The 19,409-nt window shown below is 42.3% G+C and overlaps 2 protein-coding genes across 35 annotated transcripts in view; one reads left to right on the forward strand and one right to left on the reverse strand.

The window, feature by feature from the left end:
- LOC708768 (NBPF member 20) overlaps nt 1–1,929 on the forward strand; it is an 853,661-nt gene extending 851,732 nt beyond the window's left edge. Inside the window, 1 exon segment of the mRNA XM_077949597.1 lies at nt 808–1,929. The gene's annotated coding sequence lies outside the window, so the exon portion shown is untranslated.
- A 16,234-nt stretch (nt 1,930–18,163) lies between these two features.
- LOC106996441 (myomegalin) overlaps nt 18,164–19,409 on the reverse strand; it is a 219,802-nt gene continuing 218,556 nt past the window's right edge. For 23 of the 34 annotated variants that reach the window (XR_013398911.1, XR_013398909.1, XR_013398910.1 and 20 more), the window contains one exon: nt 18,164–19,235. Coding sequence is in view for 29 of the 34 variants with exons in the window: in XM_077949415.1 (XP_077805541.1) it covers nt 19,090–19,235 (146 nt within the window). In the remaining 5 variants the exon portion in view is untranslated. The remainder of the gene's footprint in view (nt 19,236–19,409) is intronic. The other 11 variants (XM_028847190.2, XM_077949371.1, XM_077949439.1 and 8 more) reach the window with 1 other exon arrangement.

Here is a 19,409-nt window from a genome sequence, read left to right on the forward strand (position 1 = left end):
GAGACGGGGTTTCACTGTGTTAGCCAGGGTGGTCTTGATCTCCTGACCTCGTGATCTGCCCGTCTCGGCCTCCCAAAGTGCTGGGATTACAGGCTTGAGCCACCGCGCCCGGCCTCCCTGTTTATTTTCTAATCTCTTCCACATGGTAGGCTATGTTTACCATATGTAGCAGAATGTATTTACTACATTTCTTGGTTCTAGTTATTTGTATTCTTTGTGAGTGTGAGTGTGTGTGTGTGTAGGTCTGTGTGTGCCTTTGGCATTTAGGAAGGGTTGTATAGCTCATGGTTAATATTGCACTAAAAATGTTTTTGGTAGTTTTCCCCCCTTTGAACTAGACACACTTCTAATATTTAGTTTATATGTTTTGAATTATAACTTTCAATGTCAAATATTTCCATACAACAGTCAATTACATGATGTGGTTTTTTTTTTCTACCTTCTTTACCTGCCACTTCTCATAATAGTATTTGAACCTAAACATATACCAGTGACATTCTGTGACTGTCATCTTGTCCCCACTTTGGTTTTGGTTTAGATCCACAATGAAATGTATTAATGCTCATGAGCTATTCAAAAGTGAATGTCACGGTCATCACTTGCTAAGTGGTACTCATCCTTAACAGGGTCCTCATGAGCAAATCAGGTCTTGCTGAGTTTAGCATGTTTAATAATCTTTTCTCACGATCTTGATACATGGATCGTATTACTGGATATGAGGTGCTTGAGTTTTTAGGAGATACTGTCTTCCTTGGGGGACATACATGGTGTGTGTTCTCATTGTGGGATTCTATTTTGTTCTACCAGGACCTCTAATTTCTGCCAGTTACTTCATTCATTTGTTCTCTTCACCACGAATCTCCAGAGGATGCTTCCTTTGTCCACGCCTCCCCATCTTCCAGCAATTCTGCGTTTCCAAGATTGGCACCTCCGGTCCTCTGCACGGTGAAGCCCCTTCCTTTTGATTCCCCAGTAGCCAGTGCTCTAATCCACCAGGTCTCGGGCATGATCTGTGTTTCTCCACACTCACTTTCCGAGGATAGTTTTGCCTGTGTTCTGTCATGAACAGCCCCTCCCTGCTGTCCTGGCCTCTATTTGCATAGTGTTTCCTGCTCCCTCTGCCGTTGTGTGGCTCCCAGACCCGGCTAAATAAAATCACCTGAGGGCCATGGTGTTCCCTAGCCCTGGTGTTTAGGGGCAGGATTATGGGTGAGATTTTTGATTCTCTAAGTTAACCCCTAGGGCTTTGAAGTGTATGTTGAGAAATTCAGCTGTTATCATCCTAGGTGGTCTTGCTCTCTCCTATCCTCCTACTTCAAATGCAGAACTTCAGTTGTGTACAAAAGAAGACTGAATCATATAATAGAACACACCCTTATTCATTGACTGGCTTCATCATGGCTGAACTTTAAAAAATACAATCTTAGCCACATACCTATGAAATGCATATGTGTGTGTGTATATATATATGAATTTGCTTCTGAGATTATGGAGGCTGAAATTCCCAAGATGGAAGGAAAGCTGGATACCCAGGAAAGCATTTTTTTCCCATTAGGCCTCTTAATTCTCTCCTGGCCTTTGATTGATTGTATGAGTCCCACCCCCATTAAGGAGGACAATCTGCTTCACTTAGTCTGCCCACCCCAATGTTACTCGTATCCGAAACACTCTATGGAACACAACCAGAATCATGTTTGGCCAAATGTCCCGGCACCTGGTGCTTGGTTACAGTGACACGTACAAGTAACATCACACATGCCCTTTGTCATATTTGTGATTTCCACTGTTTTTCTCCCAATCTGCAGCTTATATTTGTTCTCTTAATACTACCTTGTGTTGACCAAAAACTTTTAATTTTTATAAAGTTGAATTTATCAATGTTTTCTTTAATGGTTTGTGTTTATTGATAACAAAGATCACTTTGCCTAACTCTGTATCGTGAAGATTTTGTCTTGTATTTTCTGCTATACTTTCTCTGGTTTTATAGTTTATATTTAGCTGCATAATCCATTTTGAGTTAGTTTTTGAGTCGGTATTGAGATTCAGGTGAATTTTTTTCCTTTGGGGATATGCATGTCCAGTTGTTTCTACACAATTTGTTGACAAGAGAATGCCTTTTCCACTGAGTCATATTTGGACGTTTGTCAATCCATTGGGTGGTTGAGGCTGGTGAGAGGACTGTCCTGGTGTTTGGACAGAGAGACAGGGCATGAAGTAGGGTGGTTCTTATGGGAAAAATTAAGGAAGGCACATCTTTCCATGAGGCATAGGAAAGCCCCAAGCACAATTGGGGTACCCTCTACTAGCATGTTGTAGCACACTCATCTCTGCTCTCTCTTCCTCTCCTGTTGCAAAAGCCTGGGTGTGCATAGACACTGAGGTCGAGTGGTGTCTTTGGGCACTTTTGAGCATTGACACCAAAGCTTTAGCATCAAATCTTAGAATATAAAGCAGCCAGGTGGATCACCTGAGGTCAGAGGTCATGACCAGCCTGACTAGCGTGGTGAAACCCCGTCTCTACTAAATACAAAAACATTAGCCAGGCATGGTGGCACATGCCTGTAATCTGAGCAATTGGGAGGCTGAGACAGGAGAATCGCTTGTGTACCTGGGAGACAGAGGTTGCAGTGAGCTGAGATCACGCCATTGTACTCCAGCATGGTCAATGAGAGTGAAATTCCATCTTCCAAAGAATAAATAAATAAAAATAAAAGAATATCAAGCAGCCAAAGAAGCAGGAAAACATGACACATAATGAAGAATCTAATAATCCAGTTGAAATTGCCACACATGTTGGAAATAGAAGAAAAGGACATTAGAACAGTTAGTATAATTGTATTTTAATTAAATGGAGAGGTTGAAGATTTTTTAAATATCAAATTCTACAGATAAAAACTGATTTACAGTCTGAAATGGAAGAAGGCACTGGACTAAACATTGCAGAAGAGAAGATTATTGAACTAGAAGGAATAGAAGTTGAAACTAACATAAATGAAACACACAGTAACAAATGACTTGAAAACTAAAAGGACCATCAGCATAAAAACTTTAAACACCCTAGTATAGGGCTAAATGGAATCCCCGAAGGGCGTGTAGTGGAGAAGAGAGACAAAGATATTTAAAACATACTGGATGAAAGATTTAGAAGCTCCATGGAAACCATAAACTTCAAATATTACAGAAATATGATTATTCTAAGAACAAGAAACATGAAGAAAACTTCACCAAGGAACACCTTAATCAAATCCATCAAAATCAGTGATAAGGAGGAAATCCTAAAAGTAATAAAAGGGGAAAGAACATGTTACATACAGAGCACTAAATATAAGGATGGCATGAGATTTTTCATAGGAAACTTTACAAACAAGAGGTTTGCAATAAAGTACTTAAGAAAAACTGTCACCTACAATTCTACACCTGGCCAAATTATCTTTCAGAAATACACATGAGAAAAAGTATTTTTGAACAGAAAACAAAATGATCTCAATTTGCAGATGGTGTGATCGTATGTATAGAAAATCCCAAATAATACATACAAATGCAAACACACACACACACAGACAGACATACACATTACTAGAATTAATAAGCGAATTCAGCAAACTTTCCGCAAACAATCAGTTGTGATAGCAATGAACAATCTGAGAAGAAAATTGACACAATGATTTCATTTATAATAGCACCTGTAAGAATAATATGCCTGGGAATAAATTTGTTCAAGAAGGTGCAGTACTTGTACACAGACAACTACAGAACATTGCTCGAGGAGATTAAGGAAAACCTAAATCAATGGAAAGACATCTTGTGTTCATGGGTTGGAAGTTGTAACATGGTTAAGATAAAAATACAACTCAAAGCAATCCGCAGATTCAATACAATCCTACCAAAAAAAGTGGCCTTTTTTACAGAAATGCCTAAGAAGAACTTCATATTCCTAAAAAATAGCAAGTGTCCCCCCAAAACAAAAGCAATCTTGAAATGCAAGGAGGAACATTCTCTATTCCAAAGGTCTTTAACTGCTCTCAGCAATACTTGGTAGTCTTCAATATATAGGCTTTCACATCTTTTTTCTTCCTTTGTTTCTAGACACAATCTCACTCTTTCACCCAGGCTGGAGTACAGTGGCACGATCACAGCTCACTGCAGCATGAAATTCTCAGATCTATGACATCCTAGGGCCTCATCCACTGAGTACCTGGGACTACAGGCTCACACCACCACACCCGGATAATTTTTCTGATTTTCAGTAGAAATGAGGTCTCACTATGTTGCCTAGGCTAGTTTCAAGCCTCTGAGCTCAAGCGACCCTCCTGCCACAGCCTTCCAAAGTGCTGGCATTTGAGGCCGAGCCTGGCTGGTTTTCACATCTTTTCTATGTAGTTTATGTTTCTTGATGTTATTGTAAATGTTTATTAAAGGAATCTTTTAAAAATTTTGTGTTAAAATTATATATTTAAGGAATTACATGTATATATTTAAGGAATACAACCTGAGGACTACATATACATATACATATACATATACATATACATATACATAATGAGCTAATGCCTACTAGGTGAGGGCCTTGTGAGTAAACCCAAGGTCCCTGGCTCACGAAGCCTTTGTCTAGAAGGATGGAGGGATCAGCAAGGTGGGCACACAGCAGGTTCTGTCTTTGGTGCGGGCACCTGCCCACTCGGGTTTCTGGCAATATTAACCAGGCTTCACGATGGGTGAGGTGAGCTAGGAATGGGAAAGTGGATGACCTCAGATCCAGAGACTGCAGTTGTCACCTGGGGACCTGGCATGTGTGTGGAGGAGTCTCCCATGGATTTGGCCCTGGGTCAATGCCCAAACATGCACAGGGACAGGACTCTCGGCCTCAATGTTTTAGGAGCCCCCGGTCTTCTAAAGAGGGTTTGTGGTGGGGAAGAATGTTCAACAGAACAGTTAAGAGTACTCTAGCTTGGCAACAGAGAATACTTCCTTGTGCTACTAAATGGCAATATTTGACAATTATGGATGACACAATTGAGAACAGCTTTCACTCTTTAACAAGCAGTGTCTCTGGAACCCTAGGTTAGTGCTATTAGATGTTGACTGAAAAGTCAGTGGTTTGAGCCCATCCAGTCACATTAATGTTTCTAGCTGACGTGACCTTCCATCTGAAGAGTCTCTTCCTTGGACCAAATAGATCTTAAAGCTTCTCTTCTTCCTGTCTCTTGTTTATTTTCCAAGGTGCCTCTTTGTTGCGTGGGGCAAAAAAAGTCCATTTTTAATCCACACCCAACAAACATCTACCCTCTCTTATCCTGGTTTTTAGGGTTTTGAGTTTGTTTGTTTGTTTGTTTTCTCAGCTTCTCATATTTGGAATACTGTAAATTCCTAACGTGGAGAATGACAGAACCTGAATCACACCTATGGTGAAGCCACAGGCTCTGGGTGAAAAACCTAATCTGCCAGGGTTTGAAGTTAAACACATTAATCTTCTGTGCCTCCATTTCTATTAAATGGGCTAAATCAGAACACTTAGGTTGTCCAATGTTTAAATGAGCAGTGCAGGAAAAGCGTGGAGCCAATGCCTGTCACATAGTAATTGGTCAACACGCGTGAGCTCCTATCAGCGTCAGGGCCTCCAGCATTTCCATCAGGCTTTGATCTTTGAAATTTCCTTCTTGATGTGAATGAATCATTCTTCAAACATCCTCTAACCGATGGCCATGAAATTGCTCCAGTGTGTATTATTACAAATACAACTGCAGGGACCAGACTGACATACGCATCTGTTATGCATTGCTTGTCTATTTCTCTGTAGACACCTGAGGATGGAATTGTCAGACCAAAGTGTTTATACATTTCAGATTTTCTAATTTCTTTCTAAATTACTGTGAAAAGAAGATATAACAAATCATACTTTTAACATTTTATGAGAATTCTTTTTCTCTCCATCTTCTGGCCAAAACTGGGAAGTACTTGCCTACCATTTGCTCTGAACTTACTTTTGCCAACATTTCTGTAGTCATACAGTGGGATCACATTGTATGCATGACATCAAACTCAAATCCTTAAATGAAAAGAAGGATTAACATGATTGTATAAAAATTTATACTCAAAATACAATGAATGCAAATATATATGTGTATATAAATACATATATACACACATACATATATGGAAAAGGAAATTTTTTATTTGGTTACTTTATCAAAGTTATGTATACTTGAAAATTTGTTTAATAAAACAGCAGTCCCCTTGTGTACTCCCAGAGTTTCATCACATGAAGCAATTATTTATCTCCTTATGTCCAAACAGATATTATAATATTTTTGATTTTCAAGTTTAGGCACTATCTCTCCTTCACATACTTGCTCATCACCACTCCCCACCCAAACATGCCTCTCACTACCTCACCCTCTAACATGTTTGTGTCCTAGTTTGCTGGGTCAATTACTGCATTGTTATAACTTGTACATTTTATTCAGAGTTCAGTCACATTGGATATACATAGCAGGAATGAAAGGCCAGTATCTTCAGGTTCTCTCTCTCAAGTGGATAAGCTTCAGAGATTTTTGTAATCTTTGGTCACCAGCACCGTCTTTTTCCTATTCCAGGTAAGTACTGGATCTGATGGGCCCAGCTGAGGTCAGGCACTCACTCCTTTGAGGAGGGGAGAGCAGGACATCTTCATGTGTAGTACCAGGAAGACACTGTCCAAAGAGGGACAGGTAGTTCTAAGACAGAAAAGTCAATCTGGGGTACGGGTAGGCAAAACAAGGACACGAAAAAAACGGTGTCTGTTCTGTGAGGGGAGCATGCAGTAGAGGGTGGATTCAGAGTGGGAGGGGAGAGTTTTGAGAGATATGGGCCATGGATATCCCTCTGTGGGCTGGAGCCGCACAGGACTCTTGGGGTCTCTCAGGGGCGGGGAGCTGAGGAAAATCTGCCTTCCCCAACCTCGGAGACTGGTGAGGGGACTGTCCTTGTCACCAGACAGAAATGGGGTCTAGGCCAGGGCAGTTCTGGTGGGAAAGAAAGAACAGGACATCTCCTTAAGGTAAGGTCCTGAGTTCAAGTCTTGCTAGGGAGGGAGGTTACCTTGGGCATTGGCAGCTGAGGATGGTTGGCCAGATGAGGGCACTGAAATCTATGTACTATAAACTTCTAGTTCTAGTAAAGGAATAGCTGCAGTAAAGGGTCTTTAGGAAGAGGAGGTGGAAGACTTGATTTTGGTTGGGGGTCCAAGAAGAATGTCTGCCTTGCTGCGCAGAAGCCTTCAGCATAACCTCCCTGGTCCCCTTGCTCAGTCTCCTGGCCAGATCCCCAGAGTCCCTGCCCTGTGTGCCCTGGAAGTGCACAGTCAGCTCAGCCAAGGCATCTCCAGCCGGGACTCATCCCTGGGCATTTCTGCGGCCTTGGGTGCCCTGGCCTTCTCCAGGCCCTGTCTTGCAGCCAATTGGCCTGCAAGGGAAGGGCGAAAGGAGGCTACTTGACAGTTAACTCTGAGTGGCTGCACAAAGCCCTGACTTAGCTCCTAGTCACTTGCAAACCTATATACCCCCATCTCATCCCCAAAACGATGAAAAGAAACTTTGCCGGGACTCATGCCAAATAGGGTGGGACCGTTCCATAGAGCCGAGTTCTTAGGACACCAATAAGAGATGGAAACCACCTGCTGGAAGGTGCCACAGTGGGAACCTTGGGGGCAGGGAGCAGTCACTGAACCATCAGGGTGAATCCTGGTTCCTGGCCCCCATACACCCTTTCTCCCCCTCCCTCCTTCTCTCCTCCCTCATATCTGCTCTTTCTCCTCTCTCCCCTGCATCCCTCAGGTACCTTCTATGGGCCCTCACCCCTCCTTTTCAGAGGCTCCAAAGTGAGCCCTCAAAACACTTGGAAACCTTGGACATTTCCAGAACTGGAGAGATTTGGCCACACCATTTTTATGAGCTAGGAAGGTCCACCAGAGCTCTTGCCTAAATTTTTCTGCTGAGAAGAGAACAAAAGAGTTCTTATCTGATCTGGTCCTAAGGCAACTTCTCCTTGGAGCAGAGTCTGGGCAGGAAGAAGGGGGTTGCCCAGGGCCCTGGACTTGCCCCTCCCAGCTGCTCTGCTCCTCTGCCCTTCACTGCGGGAGAGCTGGCCAGGGATCAGGAACCTCTGTTCTCCACAGATGCTGGGATCCCAGGCTCAAATCTAAATAGTGGCTGATTTAGGAGGCTAAGGGAGGCAATTCCCTGGAGAGAGGATTTGGGACAAGAGCAGGATCTAGTGTCCGTCCACAGAGACCCCAAGGACAGGAATCCACTGGCAGCTGGTTGGAGGGGATCCCATGAAAACAAAATGAAACGCACACATTCGTACTGGACCCAAGATCAGGAGATTAAAAACTGCCATCCTAAGGGATGAAGGGATTAGGGAATCCTGGAAGTAAAGTTTTTCATATGGGTCATTTCTTCCAAAGAGACACAGGGCAGCAGCCCAATGACATGAGTAAAAGAAAACTCAGGGTCTAGGATTGAGGGGAGGCAGCCTTTTTAGTGGAGGAGACCTGTCACCTGGAGGCCCAGGGTCACCCTGAGAAGGGAGGGGTCTTGCTGGGTCGCTGGGTCTGGGACTCCAATTGCACACAGCCAGTGGCCTGGAGGGTCCATGACCACGATTGGGGCAATTTCCCCCATTCCGCTTAGGGAGCAATAGAGAGGAACCTCACTGGAATTATACAGAAAGGTCCCACTGAAACCTGAAGTCTGATTACTGTGTTCAGAGTCCACAGCGCTCACCATTACACCGTGGACCCTCCATAGCTGGAGGTAACTGAGCTCATACTTAGCAGCCATAGTTCTCACGCACCTATGTTAAAGCATTTCTTCTGATCCCTCAAGCAACACTGAGGAAAGTGGACCTGCGAGGGAGGAGTTGTCCTCTTTCTTTCTCTCTGCCCTCTCCATTGATCAACTTTTATCATTTCATTTGCACCTCGGAAAATGAGGCAAAATCCAGTTTGGGCTTAGGGCCAGAGAAGAGCCCTTGAGGCTGCCCTCATGGAAAACATACTCTCTCAGTTTACCAGAGCTTCCTGCACCAAGGGGAAATTTCTGCAAATAGTAGTGTTATATTCTTTTTGCCTTCCCTCTTTTCCCTTTGCCCAGGGAGGCCAGATGATTGTCAGAACAGGTCTTGGGACTTCCTGGGTGCCTTGCCCCCTTCCTTCATGTAATAAATAATGGCTGACACCAAGCAACGGTGATTGGGAGGCAGGGAATCTTTCATTTTCTTCTTCATATACTTCTACGCATTTGTTTGGTTGGTTTTGGCAAGATTTTCTCACCAGAAATCAAGATTTGTCGGATTTAAAATAAAAAGTAATCAGCCATGTTTTACATTTCTATAAAACACTCAAACCAGGCCATACTCCCCTTCTCCCAAAATCACCATATACTGTCAAGATCAGGAGGCAGGGCCCTGACACTTAAGTACAGTGTGTTTTCTCAGAATTGGCCAAGTTGATGCCATTCCAATTTCTCAATATACTACAACCCATTAATTGCAGTTTTTAAAAGTGTACACGTATTTTTACCAAATCCCCAGGGGTTCAGTATAGGTCCTGCTGCTCAGCACACAGAAAGCCAATGATTGAGACATTTAGTACTGCTGAAGAAGAAGGCTTTAATCAGGTGCAGCAGCCAAAGAGATGAGAGATGAGTCTCAAATCTGTCTCCTTGATCTACTAAAGTGAGGGGTTTATGTAGCAGGGAAGAAACATAACTGTGTGTGGGAAAAGAGGAACTGGGGAGGGGTGAGGAATCACTCATGATGAATGAGGGGTTTGGCATCTCATTATTTGGAGGCTGTGATCAGCTGAGTTTCAGGTCTATGATGCTTTTTGAGAGGCATGAGAGGCCTTTCCTGAGGAAAGAACTCAGATAAAACAAATATAAGTTTGTTTTATCAAATGGCTTGACCTCAGGAGTTTGAAACCATCCTGGGCAATATGATGAAACCCTGTCTCTACCAAAAATGCAAAAAAAAAAAAAAAAAAAAAAAAAGAGGGTTGCTTCCAAGATAGCCGAATAGGAAGAGCTCCAGTCTACAGCTTCCCCCAAGATCGATGCAGAAAGCAGGTGATTTCTGAATTTCTAACTGAGGTACCTGGTTCATCTCATTGCAACCGGTTGGACAGTGGGTGCAGCCCATGGAGGATGAGCCAAAGCAGGGTGGGGTGTCACCTTACCCGGGAAGCGCAAGGGGTTGGGGGACTTCTTTTATCTAGCCAAGGGAAGCTGTGAGTGACTGTACCTGGAGGAGAAGTACATTCCTGCCCCAGTACTGCGCTTTTTCCACTGTCTTCTCAATCGACAGACCAGGAGAATCCCTCCCATGCCTGGCTTGGCAGGTCCCATGCCCATAGAGCCTTGCCTGCTGCTAGTGCAGCAGTCTGAGATCAACCTGGGACACTGGAGCATGGCAGGAGAGGGGGTTCTGCCACTGCTGAGGCTTGAATAGGCAGTTCTATGGTAACAGTGTAAACAAAGTGGTAGGGAAGCTCAAATTGGGCAGAGCCCACTGCAGCTCAGCAAGGCCTACTGCCTCTCTAAATTCTACCTCTGGGGTCAGGGCATATCTGAATAAAAGGCAGCAGACAGCTTCTGTAGACTTAAACGTTCCTGCCTGACAGCTCTGAAGAAAACAGTGGTTCTCCCAGCATGGCGTTCAAGCTCCAATAATGGACAGACAGCTTCCTCAAGTGGGTCCCTGACCACTGTGTAGCCTAACTGGGAGACACCTCCCAGTAGGGTCCAACAGACACTTCATACAGGCAGGTGCCCCTCTGGGACAAAGCTTCTAGAGGAAGGATCAGGCAGCAATATTTGCTATTCTGCAGCCTCTGCTGGTGATAGCCGGGCAAACAGGGTCTGGAGTGGACCTCCAGCAAATTCCAACAGACCTGCAGCTGAGGGGGGCCTGCCTGTTAGAAGGAAAATTAACAAACAGAAAGAAATAGTATTAACATCAACAAAAAGGACATCCACACCAAAACCCCATCCATAGGTCAACAACATCAAAGACCAAAGTAGTAGATAAAATCACAAAGATACGGAGAAACCAGGGCAGAAATGCTGAAAATTCCAAAAACCAGAACACCTCTTCTCCTCCAAAGGAACACAACTCCTCACCATCAAGGGAACAAAACTGGATGGAGAATTACTTTGATGAGGTGACAGAAGTAGGCTTCAAAAGGTCGGTAATAAAAAACTTCTCCGGGCTAAAGGAGCATGATCTAACCCATCGCAAGGAAGCTGAAAACCTTGGAAAAAGGTTAGATGAATGGCTAACCAGAATAAAGTGTCGAGAAGAGCTTAAATGACCTAAAGGAGCTGAAAACCACAGTATGAGAACCTCGTGAAGCATACATAGGTTTCAATAGCTGATTCGATCAAGCGGAATAAAGGATATCAGTGATTGAAGATCAAATTAATGAAATAAACTGAGAAGACAAGATTAGAGAAAAAAGAGTAAAAAGAAATGAGCAAAGCCTCCAATAAATATGGGACTATGTGAAAAGACCAAATCTACATTTGGTTGGTATACCTGAAAGTGACAGGGAGAATGGAACCAAGTTAGAAAACACTCTTCAGGATATTATCCAGGAGAACTTCCCCAACCTAGCAAAGCAGGCCAACATTCAAATTCAGGAAATACAGAGACCATCACAAAGATACTCATTGAGAAGAGCAACCCCAAGACACATAATTGTCAGATTCACTAAGGTTGAAATGAAGGAAAAAATGTTAAGCACAGCCAGAGAGAAAGTTAGGGTTACCCACAAAGGGAAGCCTATCAGACTAACAGCGGATCTCTCATCAGAAACCCTACAAGCCAGAAGAGAGTGGGGACCAATATTCAACATTCTTAAAGAAAAGAATTTTCAACCCAGAATTTAATATCCAGCCAAATGAAGCTTCATAAGTGAAGGAGAAATAAAATCCTTTACAGACAAGCAAATGCTCAGAGATTTTGCCACCATCAGGCCTGCCTAACAAGAGCTCCTGAAGGAAGCACTAAACATGGAAAGGAACAACCAGTACCAGCCACTGCAAAAACATGCCAAATTGTAAAGACCATCTACGCTAAGAAGAAACTGCATCAATTAATGGTTGAAATAACCAGCTAGTATCACAATGACAGGATCAAATTCACACATAACAATATTAACCTGAAATGTAAATGGGATAAATGCCCCAATTAAAAAACACAGACTGGCAAACTGGATAAAGAGTCAAGACCCATCAGTGCGCTGTATTCAGGAGACCCATCTCACGTGCAGAGACACACATAGGCTCAAAATAAAGGGATGGAGGAAGATCTAACAAGCAAATGAAAAGCAAAAAAAGGCAGGGGTTGCAATTCCGGTCTCTGATAAAATAGACTTTAAGCCAACAAAGATCAAAAGAGACAAGGCCATTACATAATGGTAAAGGGATCAATTCAACAAGAAGAGCTAACTGTCCTAAATATATATACACCCAATACAGGAGCATCCAGATTCATAAAGCAAGTTCTTAGAGATCTAAAAAGAGATGTAGACTCCCACACAATAATAATGGGAGACTTCAATACCCCACTGTCAATATTAGATCAATAAGAGAGAAAATTAACAAGGATATTCAGGAATTGAATTCAGCTCTGCACCAAGCCGACCTAATAGACATCTACAGAACTCTTTACCCCAAATCAACAGAATATACACTCTTCTCAACACCACATCACACTTATTCTAAAATTGACCACATATTTGGAAGTAAAACACTCCTCAGCAAATGTAAAAGAACTGAAATCACAACAAACTGTCTGTCAGACCACAGTGCAATTAAATTAGAACTCAGGATTAAGAAACTCACTCAAAACCACACAACTACATGGAATTAGCCTGCTCCTGAATGACTACTGGGTAAATAACGAAATGAAGGCAGAAATAAAGATGTTCTTTAGAACCAATGAGAACAAAGACACAACATACCAGAATCTCTGGGACACATTTAAAGCAGTGTGTAGAGGGAAATTTATAGCACTAAATGCCCACAAGAGAAAGCAGGAAAGATCTAAAATTGACACCCTAACATCACAATGAAAAGAACTAGAGAAGCAAGAGGAAACAAATTCAAAAGCTAGCAGAAGACAAGAAGTAATGAAGATCAGAGCAGAACTGAAGGAGATAGAGACACAAAAACCCCTTTAAAAAAATCAATGAACCCCCAGGAGCTGGTCTTTTGAAAAAAATCAACAAAATAGACCACTAGCAAGACTCATAAAGAGGAAAAGAGAGAAGAATCAAATAGATGCAATAAAAAATGAAAAAGGGGACATCACTACTGATCCCACAGAAATACAACTACCATCAGAGAATACTATAACACCTCTACGCAAATAAACTAGAAAATCTAGAAGAAATGGATAAATTCCTGGATACATACAGCCTCCCAAGACTAAACCAGGAAGAACTCAAATCCGGGAATAGACCAATAACGGGTTCTGAAATTGAGGCAATAATTAATAGCCTACCAACCAAAAAAATTCCAGGACCAGACAGATTAACAGCCAAATTCTACCAGAGGTACAAAGAGGAGCTGGTACCATTCCTTCTGAAATTATTCCAATCAATGGAAAAAGAGGGAATCTTCCCTAACTCATTTTAAGAGGCCAGCATCATCCTGATACCAAAGCCTGGCAGAGATAAAACAAAAAAAGATAATTTTAGGCCAATATCCCTGAGGAACATTGATGCAAAAATCCTCAATAAAATACTGGCAAACCAAATCCAGCAGCACATAAAGAAGCTTATCCACCGTGATCAAGTGGGCTTCATCCCTGGGATGCAAGGCTGGTTCAACATACACAAATCAATAAATGTAATCCATCACATAAACAGAACCAATGACAAAAACCACATGATTATCTCAATAGATGCAGAAAAGGCCTTCGACAAAATTCAACAGCCTTTCATGCTAAAAACTCTCAATAAACTAGGTATTGATTGAATGTATCTCAAAATAATAAGTGCTATTTATGACAAACCCACAGCCAATATCATACTGAATGGGCAAAACCTGGAAGCATTCCTTCTGAAAACTGGCATAAGACAGTGACGCCCTCTCTCACCACTCCTATTCAATATAGTGTTGGACGTTCTGGCCAAGGCAATCAGGCAAGAGAAAGAAATAAAGAGTATTCAATTAGGAAATGAGGAAGTCAAATTGTCCCTGTTTGCAGATGACATGATTGTATATTTAGAAAACCCATTGTCTCATCCCAAAATCTCCTTAAGCTGATAAGCAACTTCAGCAAAATCTCAGGATACAAAATCAATGTGCAAAAATTACAAGCATTCCTATACACCAAGAACAGACAAACAGAGAGCCAAATCATGAGTGAACTCCCATTCACAATTACTACAAAGAGAATAAAATATCTAGGAATCCAACTTACAAAGGATGTGAAGGACCTCTTCAAGGAGAACTACAAACCACCGCTCAATAAAATAAAAGAGGACACAAACAAATGGAAGAACATTCCATGCTCATGGATAAGAAGAATCAATATTGTGAAAATGGCCATACTACCCAAGGTAATTTATAGATTCAATGGTATCCCCATCAAGCTACCACTGACTTTCTTCACATAATTGGAAAAAACTACTTTAAACTTCATATGGAACCAAAAAAGATCCCGCATAACCAAGACAATCCTAAACAAAAGAAAAAAAGCTGGAGGCATCATGCTACCTGACTTCAAACTATACTAGAAGGCTACAGTAACCAAAACAGCATGGTACTCATACCAAAACACAGATATAGACCAATGAACAGAACAGAGGCCTCAGAAATAACACCACACATCTACAACCATCTGATCTTTGACAAACCTGACAAAAACAACCAATAGGGAAAGCATTCCCTATTTAATAAATGGTCCTGGGAAAATTGGCTCACTATATGTAGAAAGCTGAAACTGGATCCATTCCTTACATCTTACACAAAAATTAACTCAAGATGGATTAAAGACTTAAATATAAGACATAACACCATAAAAACCCCAGAAAAAAACCTAGGCAATACCATTCAGGACATAGGCATGGGAAAAGACTTCATGATTAAAACACCAAAAGCAATGGCAACAAAAGCCAAAATACACAAATGGGATCTAATTAAACTAAAGAGCTTCTGCACAGCAAAAGAAACTATCATCAGAGTGAACAGGCAAACTACAGAATGGGAGAAAATTTTTGCAATCTGTCCATCTGACAAAGGGCTAATATCCAGAATCATAAAGAACTTCAACAAATTTACAAGAAAAAACAACCCCATCAAAAAGTGGGCAAAGGATATGAACAGACACTTCTCAAAAGAAGACATTTATGCAGCTAACAGACATACGAAAACATGCTCATCATCACTGGTCATCAGAGAAATGCAAATCAAAACCACAATTAGATACCACTCACGCCAGTTAGAATGATGATCATTAAAAAGTCAGCAAATAACAGATGCTGGAGATGATGTGGAGAAATAGGAACACTTTTACGCTGTTGATGGGAGAATAAATGAGTTCAACCATTGTGGAAGACAGTGTGGCAATTCCTCAAGGATCCAGAACTAGAAATATCATTTGACCCAGCAATCTCATTACTGGGTATATGCCCAAAGGATTATAAATCATGCTACTATAAAGACACATGAACACCTATGTTTATTGAGGCACTATTCACAATAGCAAAGACTTGGAACTAACCCAAATGTCCATCAATAATAGACTAGATAAAGAAAATGTGGCACATACACACCAAGGAATACTATGCAGTCATAAAAAAGGATGAGTTCATGTCCTTTGCAGCGACATGGATAAAGCTAGAAACCATGATTCTCAGCAAAATATCACAAGGACAGAAAACCAAACTCCGTATGTTCTCACTCTTAAGTGAGAGTTGACCAATGAGAACACATGGACACCGAGAGGGGAACATTACACACCAGGGCCTGTTGTGGGGCTGGGGGCTGAGGGAGGGATAGCGTTAGGAGAAATACCTAATGTAAATGATGAGTTGATGGGTCCAGCAAAACAACATGGCACATGTATACCTGTCTAACAAAATTGCAGGTTATACACATACACCCTAGAACTTAAAAGTACTAAAAAAAAAAAAAAAAAAAAAAAATTATTTCTTTGAATAAGCATTCTACTCTTTGCTCCTCCTCAACCCCCTCTTTGAGCCAATGAATCTTTGATTTTCTCTTTTGAGGCCCTCTTCTAGATCTCTTAAGCATTCTGTGTTCCTTCTCATTCTTCTTTTCTTTTTTCTCCTCTGACTGTATTTTCAAATAGCTTTTTTGCATGCTCATTATGCTTGATCAATTCTACTGAGACCCGCTAATGCATTTTCCAGCTCCAGGATATGATTTTTTTCTCTTACTTCAGTAATCTTGTTAAATTTCTGATATATTTCTGAATTGTTTCTCTGTGTTTTCTTGAAGTTCATTGAGCTTTCTCAAAATAGCTATTCTGAATTCCCTGAGAGGTTACACATCTCCGTCTCTCCAGGGTTGGTCACTGGGTGCCTTACTTGGTCCATTTGTTGAGGTCATATTGACTTCAGTGTTATTGATACTGTCAATGTTTGTCAATATCTGGGCATTCAAGGATGAGGTATTTATTTCAGCCTTTGCAGTCAGGTCTTGTTTGTACCAGCCCTTCAGAGGACCTTCCAAGAATTCAAAGTGGGCTGACGAGTTCCCTAAGCCAGTGATCACTGCAGCCATGTTTGTACTACAGGGCACCCTAGGCCCAGGTACATTGCAATTCTTACAGATTCCTAGGTCCCCAGCCCTGTAGACTTGGGGGAGATCGTGGATTATTCTCTGCATTCCCAGGTAAAGCCCCTAGCTTACTTCCCTTTCTTTACCCCAAGCAAAAGGAATCTGTCTTCAGGCTGTACTGCCTGGAGTGTGGGGAGCGGTGATACAGGCATTCCCATAGCTGCTGCAGCTCTGTTGTCATACTGGCTCACACCTCAAGTCCAGGGTCTTCCAGATCTATGAAGCATCAGGGCTTGCCCAAGGACTGCAGTCATTACAGCCTGCCTGCCACTGAATTTTATTTGAAGCCCAGTAAATTTCCGGTAATAAAGCCGGCCAGAACCTTGGTGGGTTCTTCCTGCTGGGGCAGCTGATTCCCTTGTGGCCCAGGGTGGGTCTAAATGCTGCTTTTGTGGGCACTAGCCTGGAATCAAGTGCTGTGGGGTTCTGTCCAGTACTGTGTGTCACTATGGCAAGACTGGTACTAAGTTTCAATATAAAGTCCCACACTTTCCCCCTTGTCCCCAACCCATTAGATTCTCTCTTGGAGATGCTTTCCTGTAGCTGGGGGAGAGGTGGCATAGGCAATGCAAGACTGTCCTTCCTCCCTTCTTCAATCATCTTTCCTTGTTTTCATGTTAAAAGCAGGTGCTGTGATCTCTCACCTGGTTAGCCCTTGTGAAAGTGTTTTCTTGCATAGACAGTTGTTCAATTTGATGTTCCTTCAGGGAGACCATTTCTGGAGAATTCTATTCTACCATCTTTCTCCACCTTCTACCTATTTATTTTTTAAATGTGTCTAGTAAATAATTGTGAAGTGATAGCTTTATTTTAATCTTGGGGATCAAAAGCATGTAGCTAAGAACTTTTCCCAGGGAATATTTTAAAATTTTTATATCCATGTTTATGGAATGACATGCTTTTTGATTCAAGGTTCTTAAACTTAGTTTTAGTTTTGATTCAATGTTATAGAACACTGTTTTTTTTAAACTGTGATCTGCAGCCCACATGTAATGGAATCACCTGGGGTGCTTATATTAAAAAATGCAGATTCTAGGGCTCACACCAACTAAATCTCCTGGGATTGGAGACCAGCAGGTAGCTCCTATAATCTCCACAGCTGCTTCTAAGGCACACCAAGTTTAAGAAGCATTCTTTCATATTTTCAGACTGGGGATTCTGACAAAATGACAAAGAAGGAAAACCTTAATCTTTTAAAGTTAGAGTTCGGGCGTTAGACTGTGCACTTCTTCAACACAGTTTGTCTTTCCCATTCTCCCTTTCCAGTTCTTTATACTGTCAAGGGATTGGGGCAGAAATGGGAAACAAAGCAGTGAAAGAAAAACTATTTATTTCTTTATACACATTTTGCTTTAATAATCACCAAAAAGACTTTCATTTTCTGTCACCCACCCTGTCCACCGGTTATGTTGGCCTTCAATATATGGCGATAGCAACGTATATAAATCTATATCATACATTTATACACACACACATATTCTATCAGCACTGTGAAGACACAGACTAGGCTCTATGAGGCTGGGGGCCTCTCCCATGCCACTTAACAATGAGCACAGGTTTGCTCTATGCAAGAATTTCAACAGAATTGGTCTGGCCATCAGTTCCCAATTTCCCCGAGGTAAGATAGGATGACAAAATGGGACAGCATATTTGAAATGAGGTCAGTCCAATTTGGATATCATAGAAGAAAAGAAATCGGATGTGCTAGGTTAAGCCTGAGATGATATCTGGGAAGTCACCACATTCATGATGTGAACTCAAAGAATGCAGGTGCTACAGTGCAGACCAAAGCCCAGCCTGACTTGACCCAACAGGGTCAGGTGTGGATCTGTGAGTAGTGCTCACTGAGTGCCCGCCAGCAGTGTCCGGCAGGGCACCGCTGCTCAGTAGCGTGCTTTTAGAACCTGCCAGAGGAGCTCCAGCATTGGGACCACATGCCCCATTCATCAGAATCAGGGTCCTATATCCACTGAGCTTTCCATCTCAGGACAGCTGATGAGGCAGAAATGTGCTGTTGCTAGTTCCCAAGCTGCTGGGGCTGTTGAGAAGCAGTACCACGAAACCTTCTATGCAAACTACGCATCTTCTGCTTAGTGCTGGGCCAGGTGGACCTTGGCTAACGGTATTCCATAGCTCTCAGAAAGGCTTTCTGGCTTTCTCCCAGCTCCACCAGGATACACCTCTGACTCCCTCTTCTGGACCCTCTCCTGGACTTGGAGGAACGAGGCCCAGATGCTCCTCAGCAGATAGGTAGCTGCACAAAAGGAGGACAGGCCCACCTTTCCTGCTGTTTTAAGGACTTCTGGTGGCTGCGCTTCTTGCATGGTGCCTGGAAGGCAAGGGTCACAAGACTGGAGTACACGACAGAGCCCTTAGGGATTTCACCTGCAGACAAAAATAAAACAATCCAAATCAGTGTATATTGCCAGGCCCTACTGATGGCTACCTGAAGCTGCAGTGAGAGCTACGGGGTGACCAAAGTCATGAGCACGATGAGAGCCAGTTAAAAGGATGAGCTAAGAGCATGCGCTGCAGTCTGGAGAAGCAACCGGTGCCCGA

The sequence above is a fragment of the Macaca mulatta genome, chromosome 1, assembly GCF_049350105.2.
Source record: "Macaca mulatta isolate MMU2019108-1 chromosome 1, T2T-MMU8v2.0, whole genome shotgun sequence".
Lineage (NCBI taxonomy): Eukaryota > Metazoa > Chordata > Mammalia > Primates > Cercopithecidae > Macaca > Macaca mulatta.